This window comes from Cyprinus carpio, chromosome A15, assembly GCF_018340385.1.
Source record: "Cyprinus carpio isolate SPL01 chromosome A15, ASM1834038v1, whole genome shotgun sequence".
Lineage (NCBI taxonomy): Eukaryota > Metazoa > Chordata > Actinopteri > Cypriniformes > Cyprinidae > Cyprinus > Cyprinus carpio.
This window is the reverse complement of record NC_056586.1, coordinates 18,721,912-18,743,502: the sequence shown is the minus strand read 5'-3', so window position 1 is coordinate 18,743,502 and position 21,591 is coordinate 18,721,912. Positions and strand designations below refer to the sequence as shown.

The window sequence follows — 21,591 nt, the reverse complement described above, 5'->3', positions numbered from 1 at the left end:
GTGTGTGTTCGAATCATTAGGAGGCACGCAGCCATTACAATACGCTACATTCAAACCGAGCGCAACGCTGTTTAAGAAGCTAGACTATTACTGGCTCAGTTTCTTTCTTTAAATATCAATTTAATATACTCATTTTGCACTTTAAAGATAATACTTTCGGCTAACAGTCGTATATGTAACTATAGTCAGGCGTTGCGTCGACGTGAGACGCTCCGCATTCCCAGGCATTTGACTCACCGGAGACACGCGCCATAACATACAGCCTTTTCCGTTTGTTCGGCGCATTCATCTCAACGCCTGTATTTCGTTACCAAGAAGATTCAGATTTAAGAGACTCGCTTCGATTTAGATGGCAAGCTTCCCAGATTTTGTCAACGAAAATGAAATAGGTGAGTTTCACCTTTTCTCGTAACTGTTTTCAATGCGGACAGGGTCTTGTTGTTTAACCGTTAACGTTAGTTCCTTTTTTAACGTGTGTGTTGTCCTGTATAATTAGTGTTTACATTTGTGTAGCTATGAATAAGCGACTGAAGTTACTCATAAATCCAGTGTTTGTGTGGTTTCTCTATATCAGCCATATTAAGACACAATTGTCGCTAAGACGCAGATTGAACCCAAACAACTGCGAACGACCGTTAAAATATTGACAGTTATTTGAATATTTCATAGTTCTTGTTAGTTCTTTAATTATCACACCCTCCCCCACCCGCAGCAGCGGTTTCTCCAGCCCCCTGTGAGTGACTCACCATGTCAGCTACACGTTGCGCAGTTATGCTTTGTGTTAATTATATCAACTTTAACAATTTTTTTTTTTGTTTACAAAATTGTAATGTCCAGGACGTGTTCATATAGTGACTATTATCTATTCAGTTACGAGATATTACCTGCTACTAGTCTGTATCCTCTTAGTATCTATTCCATTGTTTCTGGTAACGAATTAGTGGGGTTTCTTTTTGTCACTCAATTCTACATACATATAATTTTTACTATAAAGTGTTACACATTCCAATTGTTACATATTCACTATACTAGTAATGAATGGTTACTAGTGAGATTTAACTTACTATTTACCATAAAAAGTGCTAGAAAAACAAAATAGATTATCCACAACATAAAAGTTGTATTTGTCTAAAAAAGTATAATTAGAAATAAATTAATTTAAAAGATGGTTCACCCCCAAAATAACATTGTCATCATTTGCATTGACTTTCTTTTCTCAGTGGAACATAAAAGAAGATATTTTGAGAAATGTCTGAGGTATTTTTGTCCATACTATGGTAGTCAATTTTCTTTAAAAAATAAATTGTGTTCGGCAAGGAAAACAGTCTTGCAGGTTTGGAACAACATGTTGGCGAGTAAAACGATCATCATTTTTGGCTGAATTATCCATTTTCGTTTTTTATCAAACAGGTTTTTAATTTGCGAAAGTAGATGGACATACAGTTACAGTAATTTAACTTAATGAAGGCTATAAAGTCATACATGCACGTTTGCTGTTAAACAGTTACAAAAAGTGGTTTGCCAACTAGTTTGGTTTTATAAAATTTAAGGCTTAAACATGTGCTTTCTGTTGCAACAGGTAAAGCTAAGTTCATCGGGGAACTCATACCTCCTGTTGCTCCCTTTGACCAGAAGTCTGGACGGGAGACTTGGACTGTAGCTTTTGCACCTGATGGTTCTTACTTTGCTTGGTCTCAAGGGCATCGAATCGTGAGACTTGTACCATGGAAAAAATGCATAGCCAGCTTGTGAGTATACACAGTGATGTCGTTGTTTCTCACTATGGTGAATTGTTACAATACAGCTTGTGTGTTGATGGACTGACAAAGGCAGTCTGCGCGTGTGCTGGTTGTCTAGTGTGGCCCTCTGGGCTTTCACATGGTGGCTGCGCCACAGTGGTGCCCAGTGTTTGGGATTGTCTAGCGTTCAGAGGCATTGCATAGACCACCAGTTATCCTCTCACCTTACCCTGTGTGGATAGAGAGACCGGCATTGAGCATGCAGCCCTGCCAACCAGCTATTGTCAAGTACTGAATGCAAAGTCCTCTTTATGAGGTTCACATCATTGCCCTTTGGCTCCATGCCTCCAACTGAGCAACTTTTTGGGCTGTTTGTTTACTCTCCTCTTTGCCCATGTTAAATACAGTAGGTCTTGTACGTTTCTGCAAGAGTGGGGGACAAATTGATCAACCCAACAACTTTGGCAGTCATTATATTAAATGTGTTTCTGGCTTCTTGTAAAAAGTAATTATCTTGTGGTTTTGGTGCATGCTTATTCTTTCTAAAAAAAAAATACCAGACATATCATTGCAACATAAACCATGCAGACAACTTTAAAACAAGTAAAACTTTAACAGAAGTTACGATAGTTGGAACAAACAGTTTCTCTATGTGTCCATAAAAGAGAACCATGGTATTGTAAAACTATTTTCAGTCATTCTACGTTGAAGTGTAGTAACTTTATTAGTAGGTGTACACACAAAGGACATCAATTGGCAGTTAAATCTATGTTTAGATTCAGAATTATTATCAAACTAAAATAATTCTGAAATAATTGGAAAAAATAAATTTGCATTACCTTGACCAGAGATGTTCTAGTTAACTAAGAACATAAAAAAGTTTTTTTTTTAGAATTGATGTAGGGCTGCAAGATTGACAAAAATCATAATTATCGACTATTCCCTTGAAATTGAAATCACTATTATTAATTACGATTATCGCAATTTACATTGAATGATGTTTATACTGTTGTTTTATGCAACTGCATGCTGTATTTTTATAAGAAAATAAACAAGCTGAAAACACTAACTGAAAAACGTTAGTGCTTTTCTATAGAATTAAGCTTCAAATGTCAACTATACATCAGATTGGTATCTTCTTTAAATTATAAAAAAGTAAAAATATGAATGGTATTATAATGTTATACTAAAATTAAAATAATGGTGAAAACCCTTAAGATAACATGTAGAAAGAAAAAAAAAACGCATCTTAAGCATGCAGAATAACATAAGTGGACTTTGAACGATTAATTGCCGCTTTGAGCGTTTACGTAATTATGGGATCCATAATTGTAATCGCGATTAGAAATTCGATTAATTGTGCAGCCCTAAATTGATCTATTCCATTGAAATATATTGAAATTAATAACTGAAAATTAATAACTATATATACATTATAAAACAACTAATAAAAGTGATAGAACACAGCAAAATTTCTAAAACTTTAAAGTTTACTAAAAAAAACTTAGTTGTGATAGTATTTCAGTGGCACTAAAATCAAAGGTACATTTTTATAAAAAGAGTTTTACAGGAACCACCTGCTTTTGGCTCCATATTTTGCCTTTGGTAGCAACATACAAAGTCTCCTGAGGATGAAAAAAGCATGTAACTATTTTGACTTTAAGGACAAATGTAAGTGCATGTCTTTTCCTTGAGGTCATATTGCCTACATTAGTCCTATCGGACCACTTTTTATTACAAAATTATTTACTAAAAAAAAAACTTGTTGTGATAGTATTTCAGTGGCACTAAAATCAAAGGCACATTTTTATACAGGTTATTTTAGAAATTTTTTTTTTATTAATTTGGCTTTAGAATGTTCTTGATGACAGAATCGTCCTTTTTGGGTGAATTTTCCTTTAATGCTAAAACAGAAGGAAGCCACTGTGCCATTAAAAGCTTCAGCTGACTCATGCCAGGCTTTTTCAGTTCTGCACTGCTTGCTCTGTATTGTATTCACACAATAACCTCTTGTAATGATTCCAGAACCTTGTTTGATGAGTTTCATGAACTGGCCAAGTGAAGTTAAATGGGTCAAAGTTGATGCAACACTTCAGCAATCTCTAACGCTGGGAGTTTACTTAGTGTTCAAATATTCCTAAGAGTTAAAATGTGCAGCTTGTTTCAACAGACGTGTTAGATAGTGTTTTCTAAAAGTAAAATCTCCTCTTGCTGTTTATTAACTTTAAGAGAATTTGTTGTCTGTTTTCCATCAAGCAGAGACATGATTCTCATACCAACACAGCACAATGACTTTTTCCTCTTTCCCTTCCTCTTGTGCTAGTTCTGTAAGAAAGGAAGATCGGTCGAGCGGTGCAGGTCCTCGACGACTCTCCCGGCAGAACAGTGAGGGCAGTCTGCTGCCAGGTGAGCCCAGAGAGCACACCATCGACTGTGGTGACATTGTTTGGGGCCTGGCATTTGGCTCTTCTGTTCCTGAAAAGCAGAGTCGCTGCGTTAACATCGAATGGCATCGGTTCAAGTTCGGCCAGGACCAGCTGTTACTGGCCACGGGCCTTAACAATGGCCGCATCAAAATCTGGGATGTCTATACAGGTGAGGGTCCTCTCACTGAATCAAGCATCACAGACTAATCTAGTATCGAAGTGAATATGTTTATCATTAAGTATATTTTATCTATTTATTTTGATGTTTCTGTGCTAGAGTAAATGTTTTAAAAATCAGTCCGCCCATGACATCCTCTCTCAACACTTCTGCATCCCAGCTTCCTGTTTTTCTGTTTCCCAACAAATGTGTGTGTGCTCATGTGTGTAAGAGAGAGGGGAGGTGGTGATTATATAAGATGCTGACACAATCTTTTAAGCCCTACCTTTTTGTAATTTTGACCCATTTCTATCACTTAATCATACTTCCTTCATAATTTCCAGATGCATGTCTTGTATACACCTACTGATTTTTAGCATTTTTATGCAGTCATCAGTCAGTACTAAATTATTTTTATTACATATTTATTCAAACTTATAGGTACGCTCTCGCTTACACAATACATCTTGCCACTTTATGAACCTTTGTAATGCTTCACTATTGGTTTCTTGGCCACTTTGTTTCTGCTTTTGTGCCTCTGTTGAAGTCTCACATTTTAATAGTCATAAATCTGCTATCAGAAAATAAATCGGTGTGTTGGTGTTTTTGTGAAACGGAGACGTGGTTGTTGACTGCAGAAAAACTCGCAAGTCTTCTGAGTTATATAATTCATTTTTGCTCAGCTGTAAAGTGTATTAATAGGTGGGCAGGTCCTGTACAGACACTGCCATTGGTTGTTCTGAGGGGTTAGAGATGTTTTCTTCAGTGGATGACTCCACCTCCCTGCTAACTGAAACTGCACTGCCATAATTTACCCAGCAGACTTGCTCTTTTCAGGGTGTGAGACTCCTCCTCCAGCTGCCTTTATTTTTCTCCCTTCAGAAAACATTCTGTAAATCGGATAGCAATGTATTGTACAGTATCTCTACAGGATTTGTGCCGTACACCCATCATTCTATATGCTAAGTGAATGTATATTTTCATAGTTGACAGGTTGCAAATAGGCCCTGTTACTAATCCCTACTCATATTTCAAAAACACATGTTAAAGATTTGTGTATCACTATAGATGCAGCTAATTATAGGTATTAAGTGTAGATTAGCCTGGCAGGTGTCAGTGATTGTGCTTCCACATGGCTCTAGGCAATTCAGCACCATTCATAAAGAAAGTTGTATAACTGCTGAAACACCTTGGGAAGTCCCTTTTTTTTAACGTCTGCTTTAATAAGTGTAAAAGCCTCAAGCGTAATCTTTCTCTCTTTGATTCCAAAAAATTCTCTAAGGTGAATTATGTGTGAAATGCAGCTGCCAAGATGCAGTATCAAGATGTTGATACTGATGCAATGTAGACGCAGTTTGAATCGATTGACATGGACTTTGTGCTGTAAACAGTGGATGATCTGGAATGATTTGCCTCAGGCCTATTTTTTTCTACTTTTATCCTCAATTTTGATTTTTTTTTTTTTTTTTTTTTGTATACAGGAAAACTTTTGTTGAACCTGATGGACCACACAGACATTGTGCGAGACCTAACATTTGCCCCAGATGGGAGTTTAGTGCTGGTTTCTGCTTCAAGAGACAAGACTCTACGTGTATGGGACCTCAAAGATGATGGTGAGGACCAAATGTTGATTTTGTATTTGGTGCCACTACTACATTTTTTTTTTTTTTTTTTTTTTTTTTTTTTTTTTTTTTTTTTTTTTTTTTCTTTTTTTTTTTTTTTTTCCGTTTTAATTTGAAACTTTATATATTAGTATTAACATGCTTAAGCTAGATAGTGTTACCCCAAGCTGAAAAGTCTCTGGAGTAGAAGTTTCCAGCACAGAAGCCTGCTTTGTTTTCTACAGTCCATTTATTTTGATTTTATCTCCATGGAGGTTAGCGCATACACTCGCTTAAGTATCACCTGCACACCCACTCAGGAGGGATAGTTGGAAAATAATTGGATGCCAAAACCAAAGGAATGTTTGCTGATATTTTCTCCTTGACTTGCAAAATCCGAGGACAAACTTGCTGTTTTAATAGGATCACATGAATCTTATTTATATGCTGAGAACTTGAAGATAAAATGGAGCTCACCGTATTTGCAAAGATGATTTTTTTTTTTTTTAACTAATCATGAAGGAATGTTGGCCAGAGTTTAGATAAATGTTCCCCAGTCTCAAAGTGGACACCATTGGGACGTGAGAAGGAATTCAGCTACTTGCTGAAGTATATTTATTTTATTGTTCTCTGTGCATCAACATTGCGTTTAAAGGATAAATATTCTATTGGGATAAACAATGAAATGCAGGAAGAGACTTTATTATTGTAAACTATTTGGATGATGTTTATCTTAAATTGTAACAGAAATTTTTATAATCATTTAATTTTAGAAAATGTAAAAACTGCTGTAAATGTTAACAGAAAACAAACTAAAAGTGTTATACATTTAAGCAATCTCATTTCTTTGTGTTCATAGGTAACATGGTGAAAGTGCTCCGTGGCCATCAAAACTGGGTCTACTGCAGTGCTTTCTCACCTGATTCATCTGTCCTTTGTTCTGTAGGCGCTGGCAAAGCGGTACGTTTTGCAGTTCTTTCTTCCTCTTTATTACCTGTTTGATGTGTTTCTCACTGTTAATAGTTCTGCTATGACCAATCAATGAGTGCTAAATGAATCTTTATATCATCATAATGCTCAGTGCCATAACTTGCTTCTGTAAACCCTGCCTGTAGTTTTGGTTTGTTTTTGTTCTTGTTTATACAAATGAGTGTCTGGTTTTCATGCGCATGTAGATAGAAATGCAAATGGCTTATGAATTTTCCCCACCCATAAAGCTGTTCTTGATATTACTATTAATAACATTCTAAGAGACGTCCAGCTTTGCCATCACAGGAATAAATTACATTTAAAAAATATATCTAAAAAAGAAAACAGATATTTTCAATTGTAATAATATTTTCCAACAATATTGCTATTTTTACTATATTTTTATTTATTTTTTATTTTAGTGAGGATAAGAGACTTATTTAAAAACATTTTTAAAAATCTTACTAACTTTTGAACAGTAGTGTATTGGATGTATTTGTCCTGCTGGTTGTGTGAAAGCCCTTATGGCACAATGAAGAAAGCATTCCAGTCAGTAAGTCATCCCTGAAACCAGCTCTCGAGTCTTTCCGACTCCTAGCCAACTCTCCTCCCAAGAACAGGCAGCAGGCATTGAACTGTATGGTTGTGTGTGTCCATATGTGTCTTGCTTTCCCTGTCCCAGGTGGTGGCAGAGCTCTGTGTTTGAGTGATTTTGAGGGAAGCGCCGCGCTGACATATAGAGCAGCCGGTGCGGACCACGTGGGGCACGGCTGCCATCGCGGCCCCCGTTGGACGCTCATGTGCCCGTGCCCATGCCCCAGGGGCTTCCATGCTCCTGCCCGCAAGGGCTTCCCGTACGTAGGTTCTGCTCCATGTCTGTCTACCTCCCGCTGTCGCAGTTCTCACTTCTTTTACCTTATCTCTCAGAAGAGTTGACAGTGAGATCCCCTTCCCTTCCTACCCTCTACTTCCCTTCCTTATCTCCTTCCCATCTCTATATTCAGTAACATTCCCATCATCTACACATTTACCCTAAAACAGGAGCTCTAGACATTGTGTCTGCTGTACGTGTACACGAGTCAGCTGGTAGACCCCCCCCAGCCCCCACTCATTAGTGTCTTAGTTAACCAAACTCACGACACCTCTGATACACAACGCTCGACCGCTGATCGATTTGTCTGTAATTAAAGCCCTACTCAGACTCTTTTGTAATGGGGTTAGTAGTTGAGACGGGGATTTGGAGCATTGTTGGCATGTGTGAGCAATGAAAGGGCTCCTTGTGTCTCAAAAGACTGCCTGCAGACCGATAATGTTGGTCTAATGTGGAATGACTTGGATTGGAAAAACAGGTTTATCATTAACCCAAATTTATCATTCCTTGTTGCATCATACATGAAGCCACCAGAAACAAGACCTGTGTGTACTTTCCATGCTGGTTGCATTTACTGTGTGAAAGTGCATTTTGTTTTCCATTTGTGAATAACTTAATTTGTCATGTTCTGAAAGCGGAGTCTGTTTTAATGACGCCAGCCTGAAAACTTTAGCAAACGGCAACTTGTTTTTCCTAATTTAAAAGGAACCACTAAATAATAGTAGCTCTTATTTCTCCCTAAGTAGATAAAATCTCACTAGTTCAACTTCCAAAAATGCTGTAAAGTATCAGTTATCTGGCTTAGCTTCGCCTTGAATTTTGGCAGTAGTTATGCACCCTGAAGCCTTTTCATCTCACATTGCCAAGTTAGAGAATGTTAAATTACCCTTGTATATGCACCGTTGTAGTCTCTCCACCAACACCAGAATGTTTAAACGGCAAATAGCTATTGAATAAATATGTACACTTTTTCTCAAGTGCAGTGTCTGTAGCTTATAAGAAATATAAATAATAAAATAAAGACCATGCAGGCTGGCAACTTGATTTCTTGGCACTCAAAAATACACTGTTAAGGTGTGGTCACATTAGAGAAATTTAGCAGTCAAAAAAGCTCTATCATTTGTTAATAGTGCAGCAATGAAGCATAGCTCACACTTAAGTAACTTTCAAACAAAGTGGCTTTCTGTTCCCGGTCTTTCTGAAACCATTTTGAAAAGTTGTCAAACAGCAGTAAATGTGACCACACCTTTACACTTTACACCTTTACATACGAGCAAAAAAAGCACTAGGAAGTCTCATGGTTGATTCATTAGCACAGTTTGCAGTTGTGACATGTCTGTATTCTGTGTTTGCCAAAGGCGTCAACCTTTTGGCCATCAAATGTTCTCTTCTCTTGCAGTATCTCTGTCTCTTCGTAGGCCTCCACCGGCGCGGTGCAAGCCTATTGTAAACTCACGTGAACTAAAACTGAAAGGGGATACCAGTGGAGTAACATTATGTTACCTTAAGTTACTACTTGTTTGTATTTTATTTATTTTTTTACACATTTCATAGTAATTCTTGGAATAATGTAATTTTATGTATGTACACCGTAGTATTTCTATTGCAGATTTGTATCTTAGATTTTAATTTAAAAAAATGTGAGCATTGATGTAATTTAAAGACTTGCAACTGCTAGATGCTCTGTAGAGTTTGACATTGTGCAGTTTTGTGCAGCCTTGCTGTTTCATTGGCATGTGCTACTTTTTCTGGGTTTGATTGTAGCGCTTAAGATTTTCCTTAAAAAAAAAATGACACTGAGCACATTTTGATCTTGCTGTTTAATTTCAATTAATTCTTTGTTGGAATTCTTTGTCTCTGAACTGTGTGGAAAAACACAGTTGGCTATAACACATGTCTTTTGCATTGCAGGTCTTCCTGTGGGACATGGATAAGTACACTCAAATCCGTAAGCTGGAGGGCCATCATAACGATGTGGTGTCCTGCGAGTTCTCTCCTGACGGGGCCTTGCTGGCCACAGCCTCCTATGACACCCGTGTCATAGTGTGGGACCCTCATACAGCCACCATTCTGCTTGAGCTGGGGTAAGTGACTTAAATTCTCTCTTTCTAGCCTTTTCTGCTCCGTGTGATTTCTCTCTCAAGTTCATGTTGTTTAACTGATCTCATCTTCTTTCAGGCATCTCTTCCCTCCTCCCTCACCCATATTTGCAGGAGGAGCAAATGATCGATGGGTTCGTTCCGTTGCCTTTTGTCATGACGGACGGCACATTGCCAGCGTCACTGATGACAGGTAAGATAAAGCAAACACTTGGTTATTTGCTTTTGAAAACTCGATATTGATCGTTTGTGTTGTAGTAAGTAGCCTGCATTAAGCGTTATGGTGATAGGGGCTCTAGAAGGAGTGTGTGATTTGTTGCAGGGCCTCTTTCTGGGAAAGATCACATGCCCCTCATATGACGTCCATTAATCACTATGAGGCGCCCAGTTTGCTTTCGCCACACCTCCTGCCTATTCTGGGTGGAGGCGTCTCTCTCATACTGAGAGAATGAAACCATCTGTACTCTACAAAATGGCGGACATGTTGAAGTTACATTACTGTGCATAAGATTTGTTTTGCTTTTATGTACAAATGAAATAACTGTTCTCTCACGCTCACCAAGACTGCTTTTAATTGATCAGAAAAACTGAAATATTATTACAATATTAAATTGTTTTCTAGTTTAATTCATTTTGAAATGCAGTTTATTCATGTGATGCAAAACTGAATACTACAGTCTTCAGTGTCACATGATCCTTCATAAATCATTCTAACTAGGGATGCACCGAAATTTCGGCTGCTAAAAATTAGCAGCGAAAGATGGCAGTTTCGGTTTTTGGCCAAAAGAGAAAACGGCCGAAAATATGATGCGATGCACTTTATAAATGTACTGCTCATGCTCACCGCAAAAGCAATTTCTGCTCAAATAATGTGCAGTGTGTAGTAGTATGTAGTATGTAGTGTGTATGTAGTATACTCGTTCCTGTTTGCAATAGCACTACTGTGCCGAAACATGGTAACTCTGGGCAACTCTGGTAAAATGACGCTACCCTCCCGTGATGCTGTGCTCTGCTCACATGCTCTAATAATAATAACTTTGTAGGACTATACATTATTTGGATAATTAAAAATCAGTTAAATCTGAATCTGTTGCATAGAACTGAAAAAAAATATATATAATATATTGGATATATTGTATTATTATAATACATTTTTATTTTTAAATTAAATATTATTTTCATTGAAATTGAGTTAAATTAAAAAGTCTTAAATTATTTTATAGTATTTAATAAAACAATAATTATTAAAATGCATTTTCTTTTTGGTTTTCAGCCAAGTGCATCCAGAATTTTCAGTTGCTGCCCAGAATTTTTATTTCTGTGCATCCCTAATTCTAACATGCTGATTTTGTGCTCGGGAAACATTTTTATCATCACTGTTAAACTCCGTTGTGCTGCTTAATATTTTTGCGTGAACTGTGATACTTTTATTTTTTTTATTTTATTTTTAGAAATAGTTCAGAAAAACAGCATTTAATTATAACATTTTACATTCTGCAAGATACAACAATCTTTTTTTAACATTATAAATACTGTCCCTTTTTTTTTATCAGTTTAATGTGTCTTTGCTGAATAAAAGTATTAATTTTCTTTAAAAGTCTTATTGTCCCAAAACTTGTGTAAAACTTTAATGGTAGTGTCTGAAATCACTAATTGAATTACAGTTGCAAGACACTGGAAACCACAGTGGGCAATAAAATGATCAGCTTGTATTTTAATTTTTCAGGCTGGTGCGTTTCTGGAGTATCGGTGAGAAGAGTCCTCAAGCCATCGCCCCTCTCACTAATGGCCTCTGTTGTGCCTTTTCTACTGACGGAAGTGTCTTAGCTGCCGGGTACGAATCTGATACTCCATTGTTTGCATTGCTGGTAGTGTTACTACATAAACCATCAAATCTTTATCTTGGCTTCTAACTGTTCTTCTGTTTTGAAACGAAGCCATAATTAACTTTCATCATACTTTGTCTTATAAGAGCTCGCTCAAAATACTTTTGAACAAATACACTAAACGGGTTCTGCAGCTTCCTTTTGTATATGAAATTTAAATGACTCCATGACAGCAGTCTTGACAAAGCTGAATGGCAAGTTGTACTGTACAAACACACTCAGACCCTTTTCAAGATGACATTTGATCATGTTTACGAAAACAGCGGAATGTGTGTCAGTGGCAAGTTAAATAAACCGAATGTCATCCATTTGTCTTCTCACAGGTCTCGTGATGGCAGCGTGCATTTCTGGGCTTCTCCACACAGCATTGCGAGCCTCCAGCACCTGTGCCGCCTAACCCTGCGGCGAGTCATGCCCACCCAGCAGGTTTATACACTGCCCATTCCTTTCTCCATGCAAGACTACCTGGCATACAAGACGCTTTAAGTTGGAATGTAAAACACAGCACTGAAACCAAGGAATTTTTTTTTTTTTTTTTTTTGTGGTTGGCTTTTGTTTGTAATTTTATTTTGTTTAAAGACATATTTTTTTCTGCTCAAACCAACCCCCTGATGAAGTTGAGGTTGGTTCTTTTATTTATTTTTCTAATTTTTTCTACATTTTTTTTTTTTTTTTTTTTTTTTTTTTTCCTATTTTCAAGTGTATTTCAATACTTTGTTCAATATATAAGCCCATATCAAGTAGTGGCCTTCAGACACAGCCTTAATATATCAGCGGACCACGTTTTGTCCTTTTGAATCTTTTTTTTTTTTTTTTTGTCTGGCACAACTTGTACAGCACCTTAGAGTTGGTAAATGTTGGGTGAAAGTGGTGCTTTCTCTGGCTCAGTTCAAGGTATTCCTGCACTGAGTTTAAAGCGATGTGATGGGAGATTGTCTCCTGAATGTTCTGCAGTGTTTTCTTTTTCCGTGATTGCTGTGAGAGGGATTGAAGGGAAGTGACAGTGTGAAAGTGTGTGTTTGTGTGTGCGTGCATGTGATGGGCGGAATAGAGTTGGGTAGTTCAGGGACACAGGCAGTGCCTCCCCTTTACGTGCCTCTTTAGAGAAAATAGTCATCCACACGCTTATGCTGCTTCAGTAACGACCTTTATCATCACAAACCTAAAACTACAGTAACACATGGGCGAATTTGTTTCCTCCACAAATTGTATATTTCTTACCTGTACAGAGATTTGTTGAGGCACGTTTTTGTTGAGTGTATATAATAATATACATATGTTTGTATAAATGTGTATATATATGTAGCTTCAATTTTTTTTCCCCATGCTTCTCATTAATCATTTTATAATGCTTGTATTGAAAGTCTGCTCTGTACATGGTCTTTTCTCTTGTGTGATGGTGATGTTGTTTTGTAGGGGAATGACACAAAAGTTTGCTTTGAGGAGAAAATGCCAGCCAGTTTAATGAGCTTTTACCTAACCAGCAGTGAAATTGATGCCACATCCTTGATTTCTCATTCCAAACAAATTGTCACCGACTTCCACTTACTGTATCTGCTATGAAATATGGCATTTTTAGCCAGCCTGACATATTGCCTAGTCTTAATCATTATCTCGCCACTTAACTCACAATCAAACCTCAGTCTGTTAACACTTTGACATGTGCGTTTTAACAGAGAGGCAAAGTGAGGTTTTGTGGAGGTGATTTCGTTTGGGCATGTCTCATCTACCTCGCATTTTGAGGAACTGGTTTATTGGATGTCCTGGAACAAAATGACATGATTCTGTCTGTCTGTCATTTAAAGCGATTTGAATGGTATCAATTAAGAACGTGAGAATCAGTATGTGGAATATTCATCTGGTCATGCAGTCAAACAGTATTGGCAATAAAAATGTTACAAAAGCTGATGCCAAAGATCCCCTTGGGTTCTTATTGATGTGATTCGCACAGTCAGTTTTCTCTTGCTCTCATTTATGGCTAAAACTTGAACGTCTTTATATATCTGTTTTTCTGCTTGGGTGTATGAATAATGCTGACGTTCAACAGATTAGGTTTTCTTTAGACTCTTATAAAGCAGATCTAAAAAAGGATACGTAGATGCACTTCAGTGTTCCAATATTTGTAGCAGTTGCAGTTCTTTAGAATACGGTGGTAGTAGTTTTCATCATTAATGAATATTATAGAGATGCATGGAAACTAGTTAATTTGTCCAACAGACAGAATACCTAATGCTGTACTCAACATAGGGCAAGTGAATTTGACAACCTTTTTACGAGAATGTACTTTTTTTTTCCTCTCTCTCTCTTTCCTCCAGTTGGTGGGGTTTTTGTTCTTATGATTGTTGTCGAAATAAAGTATTTTAAATCATTTTGTTGTCTTGAATTATTTTTTTTTTTAACCATTTTTAATATTTAAGTAGGCCTATTTATAATTTAATAATGTAATTTATAAGCTAGATCTGTGTATGTTTTTGAAAGAAAATGCACCAAGGCTGTATGCATTTTGATCACAAATACTGTAAAAACAATTTTGAAAACAGTTGTGCTGTCTAATATTTTTGTGGAAACTGATAACATTTTTCTCAGAATTCTTTGATTTAATAGAAAGGTCAAAAAAACATAATTTACTTTTGTAACAAATATCTTTCTGTTGCTATTTTAATCAATTTAAAACATCTTGCGTGGAGATGGATAGAATATAAAAACCTTTCATTTTCCAAAAAGCAGCAAGGGCTCGGTAGCGCTTCAGTCAGTGGGGCACTGACCCAGCGGTGACTGTACAAACAAGAATCAGTGTGAGATTTCACAGCTGTACTGATCTTCCCAAGAATGTCATGACAAACAAGTCACTTCTCAAGAATCCTTATCCTTTCCACATTTAGCCCTGTAGCAACTTGAAACTGCTAGAGTTGGATATGTAATTATCACTTTGGTTTCATATTCATTCAAAACTGTTTTTTTTTGTTTGTTTTTTTAGTTTTACTGTAAATATTTTAAGACTGTGTTTTGTTTTTTTAGGTTACATTCCAGAGTGTGGAAACTTACTGAACAGCTTGGGTCTTTTAGACTCTGTCCAAAAGGCATGAAAGGTCATTATCGGGTTTATTATTGACTAGCAGGGGTAATGCTATCAGGTTAAATATTAAGACCTACTGCCAATAAAACTAACTTCAAATAGACAAAATCATTACTGCAGGAGGTATAAACCAGTGCACGTTTCACACTTAAGTCATTGTGGCCTGGAATATGAAGCCAGATCGATTTGAAAACTTCCTTGTGTTTATCAGCTTGTTTTGTATGTCGTAACCTCTCTAGAGTGACTCAACTTCCAGATGTTTCTAGGAGACAAAGACCGGTTAAACAAGATATCTAAAGGTCACAGTGGTTATTTCAATGGCCTTGAGAAGGAAAAATATTGCCAAATTTGTGTGCTGAAGTTGTTAGAGGTTTAGAATAAGATATATAAGAAATCAATTTAAAATAAAGCAGTCCAACGAAAGCACAATGTGGACAGATAGAGTCAATTCTACATCCTGCAATCTAAAGAAAGGTCAGCTGCACTGGTCTGGATTGCTATTTATAATCTTAAAGTGTAAAATGAGCAGATGGATTCAGGGTTATGACATTACATCTGCAATTGCACAGGTCTGCAGAGCTGCAAATCATTTTGACAGCTTGTACATCATCAGAATGATACATTAAACAGATATCCTATGTGCTTCCTTGAATAGACAAATATAGATAAATGTACGCCTATTTAGATATTGTTGCTAGATACAATTTCCACATGACTGTCCCTTTTATTTATTTATTTATTTTTGATATGTTATGCTCACCCTATCTGATCTTTTAAAGGGTACTGTGTGCAGCTATCAGATTGTGAGCAGAAAATAAACCCTGTCTTAACATTGCCATGTAAGTGAAGTTTACAAGCAACATTCCTTCATCCAGTAGGCTAAATTAAACATAAATTAATTATTTTTAAAATAAATCACATGATGGCCTACTTTTAAGTTTTATTTATTTATTTTTAAATTTGTGATCAAGATATTTATTTTAATATAATTAACATTAATTATTTTTCGCTCATCGAGCAAATTCATTTTTATTGCTTTTATCAAGCAAATTTACACATTCCAACTCCATAGACAAAAACGTAATGTCAGAGATTAAATTATATGAGTTATAATATGTTATTAGGCCTAATTATAGTATAGTTGCTACGGTTGCCTAAAATATGTTAATTAAAATAAAATAATATTATATTATTATAGTTAGTCCCAAACATAATTCTTTAAAAACCTGTTTTTCACGGTTATTATTATTATTATTTTTTAAATTTCAATGAGTTCTATTCTGCCTAAAAGCAACCACTATGGGAATCCATTCTGTAAAGGTTCGCTAGAATCTGAGACACGACGGTCAGAGAGAGCAGCGTGACGTGTCCATTTCCAGGCTGCGTGTGCCATTATTCCCATTCTGTCCAGATGGCTTCAGTTCAGCGCCTCCTGTGGGTCTCACACATAGGTCTCACACTAGTGGGAGTGAAATGACGGTGAGCGCGCGCTATCTGGCGGTCGTATTACGACTGTACGACTTGCATGAAATGAATTCATTTATGAAAATCATAAATGAATTTCCATTCAAGACAGCATGCAACAAAAATTCTTTCTGGGTCGTTTTTAAGCCAAACATTTTATGCTGTAATTATGCTGTATTTAAAATAAAAAAATGTATAAATATACATATAAATAGATATATAAATAGTAGCCTATTTATATATTTTCTCATTATAAATTGTATGTTTGCATGTGTATATATATATATATATATATATATATATATATATATATATATATATATATATATATATATATATATAGCCTATGTAATGTCAAACTGTCAAACTACTGATAATTATTCAGAATTCTTGGAAATAATTATTGGAAAGAAAGACCACAATACATTTAAGATTCTGTAGAAATCATGGCGTCTGCAATTGAGAAAAGTGCTGTGCAGTGTTTTTTTTTTTTTTTTTTTTGGCTTTCCTTCAATTGTCCCAACTTCCTGTGAACTAAATACTTTTCTGATTGTGCATCACTTCCTGTCTTGATGTTGCTTTGAAAGCTGCTATCGCACACAGGACGTGTTCTGCGTAGATCGTGTGAGATGTCTGAGGTGAAACCAAACTTTCTGGAACGCAGATCTGAAACTTTAAAAGTGAAAAACTTTAACATCAACAATATGTCAACATGACAAGTGACTGAGAGGGAGTTTTTCTTTTATTATTATTATTATTATAAATGTATTAGCTTCTATTTCCAGCAGGAGGCACTATATGCTCACTCATATTAATTTACTAATATGCAGGATTACCATCCAAATGGAAGTGAAAGTGATTTTTTTTTCTTTTCTATCTTTATTTATTTAAAATAATATGTTTAAAAGCCCAGTATTTGTTTAAAAGCATATTTACATTTCCCACTTCACACTTTGGGAACATATTTCCATAACACTGCTAAGTTATTAACCAGATGGTTATCAATTCACAGCTGATAACAGCATTTGCAAGCTGCTATAGTTTATATAACTTGCTAATAATATGCAGCACCATATTTGAACAACTGCCTGCCTTCACCTAAGCAGTATATGGCCCGGTGTGTGAATGTGTTGACTGATACAGAGAAAAACCAATGCTTACCTGGAATGGAGTGAGTGTATGTTTAAGTCTTTCCATCTCTTCTTTCTCTGTTAAGCCTAACCTGATCTGCAGCTTCATTACTTAGAGGATACCTGTGCAGATGGCTGTAGGTTTAGAACACTGACTAAGCAGCATTTCATCTGGCCGCAGAACCATCAAGCTCCTGTCATACAGCTGACATGGACTTTTTTTGTGTGTTGTAAACCAAAATACAAACTGGTTATGGGGAAATAACTTTTGCAATAGCTCTTCTTTGGCTTCAGCCCTCTTCATTGTTCATTTTGAAATTATGTCTCCTTCTTGGCAAGCTCTGGAGGAGAGGAGATTTTTCCCATGGGAAAGTGTGTGCCTGATACAGCAAGTTGGTGCTGTAATATTTCTTCATGTCTTTCTGTTACAGCACTTTGCCACAAACACTTTCATGAACTCTGAACAGCAAAAGTGCTGTTTATTTATTTTACACAATCATATATAATTATTGAATTACCATAGTGCTTTGACATCAAGGGAACCCAGCAAATTGTAACTCAGTGGAAAGTCTAAAAATAAGTATTTTCTCATCTGAGTGGGCAGAGAGCAGTACTCGTGAACAGTCACGCATGCATACACACACACTCAACGTGTTTTTCCAGCCCTTATTCAAAGTGTGCCTCTGATGACATAATGGGAACTGTATTGCTGAACCAACAAGAGCAGATATATGACTAGACACATTCCACCAAAGGGTTGTTAAATTGTAATATATTGATATTGATCATAAATTAAGTTTTTTGGAAAAATGCAATATTTTATTTTACATTACGTACAAATTTAAGGTGATGTCAGGTAAAAATAGGTCATCGGGTAAAATGAAGTATCATAGTTCTAACGATTCCACTCAGTGCAAATTGTACAATAGTCCTCGAAATGTAACAGTGCATTTAATTGGTCCAAATTTGCTGGTGAGTGGGAAAAGTCAAAATCTTATATTGTTTGGGTGGGAAAAACTTAAAATAAGTGCCCTAACATGCTAATTACAACTTTTCATTTACAGGGGCCATATAGATTATGGGATCATTTTAGTGATTTTGTATTTATCAGGCTCAGTGGACTCATGAAATTATTCAATCTTTTAATTTTTTTTAATTTTTATTTTTTTTATTTTTTTGTGCATTCAACATATTGTCAGTGCAAACGCGCCTTGAGTCAAGGACAAATTTCCCATAGGGGACAATAAAGTGTATTAAATTTTATTTCATTTACTCAACCCAACTAATAATAATGATAATGTTTGATTTATAAAGCGCTTTTAACAAGTTCAAGGTCCCTTTAAAGAATAGCAAAAAAAACATAGAACCGTATCAACAACTTTTCTTTTAAGTCAAAAATGTAACAACAACATTTTAAAAAATCAAGTAACGTTACGTAGGTAAAGTGATGCTCAAACGGTCCGATGCGCGTGTAAACAAAACTTCATTTCCCACACTGCAAAGCATCAAACGCTACTTCAAACAGCTGACTGAGGGTGAGACCTAAGCGAGCGCTTCTCAAAAGGCTTCACGGGATATACAATACAACGTTTGAGGCGGAACAAGCTGACAACGCGTCCTGTCTGGCTGTCAAACCAGTCCGCGAGCATGTTTGAGGAGTATGCTTGCGCTCTGAACTAGTACAGAACTCACTTGGAGTAGGACTGGCACCTCCGTTTAGTCTACATGCATTTACAAACATGACTTTGGACCAGTGTTTGCTGTAGTTCGAGCCCATGCCCCTAAAGCCGTGCCAATGCCGAGGAATGGATACTAGTGTCTCTGGCAAAGTTGGAAACATGGTCGCAAGTGATGAGGAGCATTTGGGCGCGAGCGATGGCAGTAATGCAGGGATGGACGCGCTTCACCAGTGCGAACTCATCCAGAACCTGATCGAGATCTCCATCTCTAGTCTGAAAGGGCTCCGGACCAAGTGCGCCGCATCTAACGACCTGACCCAACACGAGATACGCGCTTTGGAGGTAGTGTTTTTTTTTCTTCTTCTACTTTTTTCTCCTGTACTTGGATAAGCTACAAGGCATCTAGACAATGTTCATGTCAGGTTGCAGGTTGTTAAGTTAGATAAGTACCATGACATTAGTGCGATCCAGTATTAGACGGTGAATGATAATTCTTGATATGCCTAAATAATGATGTTTGCTTTGTAGGTGCATCTTCAAGTCATCATTCATTTTAATTGTCTGTTAATATATTGACACAAAATGTAATGGAAACCCCCTCTTGGCTGAGATTACTTCCTGGATCTTGAGGTAGTTGTTTAGGGTGCAACTGCCTACCCCCTCCTGATGTGAAGTTTTACTTGTGTAATGCTGTGCAAGTAGAAACGTTTTGCACTTGGAAGAAATGTCATGGAGCAGGTTGCTCCTTTATTGGCACCACCATGTTAAGATCACATGACCAGCTGTGTCATGAAAATAATGTTTGCTTTATATGGTGCTTTCAGCCATAAACAGACATTTAAGCCATACAAAACCCCCTTTTTTTGTAATTATTTTACATGAAGTTATTGCAGTAGCGCAATAACCTTTTTTGTAGATGCTTTGATATTGAGTTATTTTTATACTCATTAGGGATAGGCAATACCAATTATTTTGTTTTCCATACAATACTGATACTTTTAAAGCCCACTATCGTCGATATTTATACGATATGATACTTCTAAACTGAACTTTTAAATTCTGAAATGTATTATTAAATTACCAAGAGTAAAATGGGTAATGATATCCACTTAAATTTATATTTGAAATGCATTTTAACATTCAATATGCCTTAATTACAATTTATTAGGTTATATTTTTGTTTACACATGGATAACTGGGACTGCCAGTGAAAGGCTGTTGCATGCATATGCAACCTTTTTATTCTGACCGTGCATGATTTATACTAACATTACAGTATAGAACATGATCAACATGAACTTTAAATGTTCAAGTTAGATACATGTAATTGCACAAACTGTAGGCTACTATTTCAGTTTGTTTATTGTGAAATAACTCAAAAATATGTTTTTTTTCTGTCCTCTGATAAGCATTGTTCTGTGCTGCCGTTCCCAAAAGCATCAATGCTTTCTTTTGATAATTTTGAGAAATGCAGCTCTGTTTGACTGTCAGAAGTGAGTGAAACTATGTAAAACTATATGTTCCACGTCAAACAACCTGTTTAGCTCTGCAAACAAGAGGAGCATATGTCAGAGGATTGTTAGTGGTTAACCCCTCCCACAAAAGTGAACTGAAATCCCAAGTTGGTCAAACCTGTTAAACAGCGTGACTTTGAATATTGTTATGGCTGTATTTAATAAAACACCATTAATTAGTGGCTTTTCTGTGAAGACGAAATTAAGGTAAAGCACCTTCTTCTCAGAATCAAAACATGGCTTTCATGTTCACAGCTTGCAAACTCTCACTTTTAAATAATCAAGATGGGCTTGAGGCTTCGTTAAATAAACTGTTCTACTTGAATAATTTTGATGATGCTAGTTCTCACAGACACAGGTAATTGTGACATTGTGGTTTGTCTGGTGCTTGTTTTGCCGATACTTATCAACTGGTTGTGTACATCTTAGGGAGGCGCTTTATTATTTCTTATGATGAAATTCAGAAATAACACTTGCTCAAGTCAGGTCATGTGAAGTTTTTTTTTAATCACTTTATTATCAGCCAAGTGGAAAAAAAAGAATGAAATACATGTCCTTTGAAACCACAGCATTATTTATATAACAGAGTATGATAATGTGTGGTGGCCCTAGGCCACATAGTGAACTGTAATTACAAGAAAAATGCAATAAATAGTAAGCAATAGGCCTAAATACCCAGAGTACTATATAAAAGCTAAAACAAAATGGTGTGAAACAAAGTGCAGACAAAGCTAGATAGACTTGAATTGCAAGATGTAAACACAGAGTCTAGTGCTCATAAAAAAGACTGTAATGTGGCAAGGATTGTGCAGAGGTAAAACAATAACAAGGATCATGGTTTACATTTCTGCATTGAGTGGGGGTGGACAGTCCATTTTTTGATTGTCAGAGCTATTGCATAGTCTAGTGGTTTTGGAAGTTTCCTCCAGATGGTGGGGTATGAAACTAACAAGAGATGGACTGATAATATTGCTATCAAG

General features: G+C 36.4%; 2 protein-coding genes across 4 annotated transcripts in view; both read left to right on the top strand.

The window, feature by feature from the left end:
* wsb1 (WD repeat and SOCS box containing 1) lies at positions 1-14,116 on the top strand. Its single transcript, XM_042771355.1, has 9 exons — positions 1-389; positions 1,580-1,748; positions 4,063-4,334; positions 5,804-5,935; positions 6,783-6,883; positions 9,675-9,847; positions 9,942-10,055; positions 11,589-11,696; positions 12,072-14,116. Exons 1-9 carry the CDS (start codon positions 350-352, stop codon positions 12,232-12,234), a joined length of 1,272 nt encoding a protein of 423 aa, XP_042627289.1. The 5' UTR covers positions 1-349; the 3' UTR covers positions 12,235-14,116.
* A 4,822-nt stretch (positions 14,117-18,938) lies between these two features.
* The window catches only part of LOC109103100 (kinase suppressor of Ras 1-like), a 40,093-nt gene continuing 37,440 nt past the window's right edge, over positions 18,939-21,591 (top strand). For 2 of the 3 annotated variants that reach the window (XM_042771351.1, XM_042771350.1), the window contains exon 1: positions 18,940-19,439. In XM_042771351.1, coding sequence (XP_042627285.1) covers positions 19,194-19,439 — 246 coding nt within the window. In that variant the 5' untranslated portion in view covers positions 18,940-19,193. Of the gene's footprint in view, positions 19,440-21,591 lie in introns of all 3 variants that reach the window. The other variant, XM_042771353.1, reaches the window with a different exon arrangement.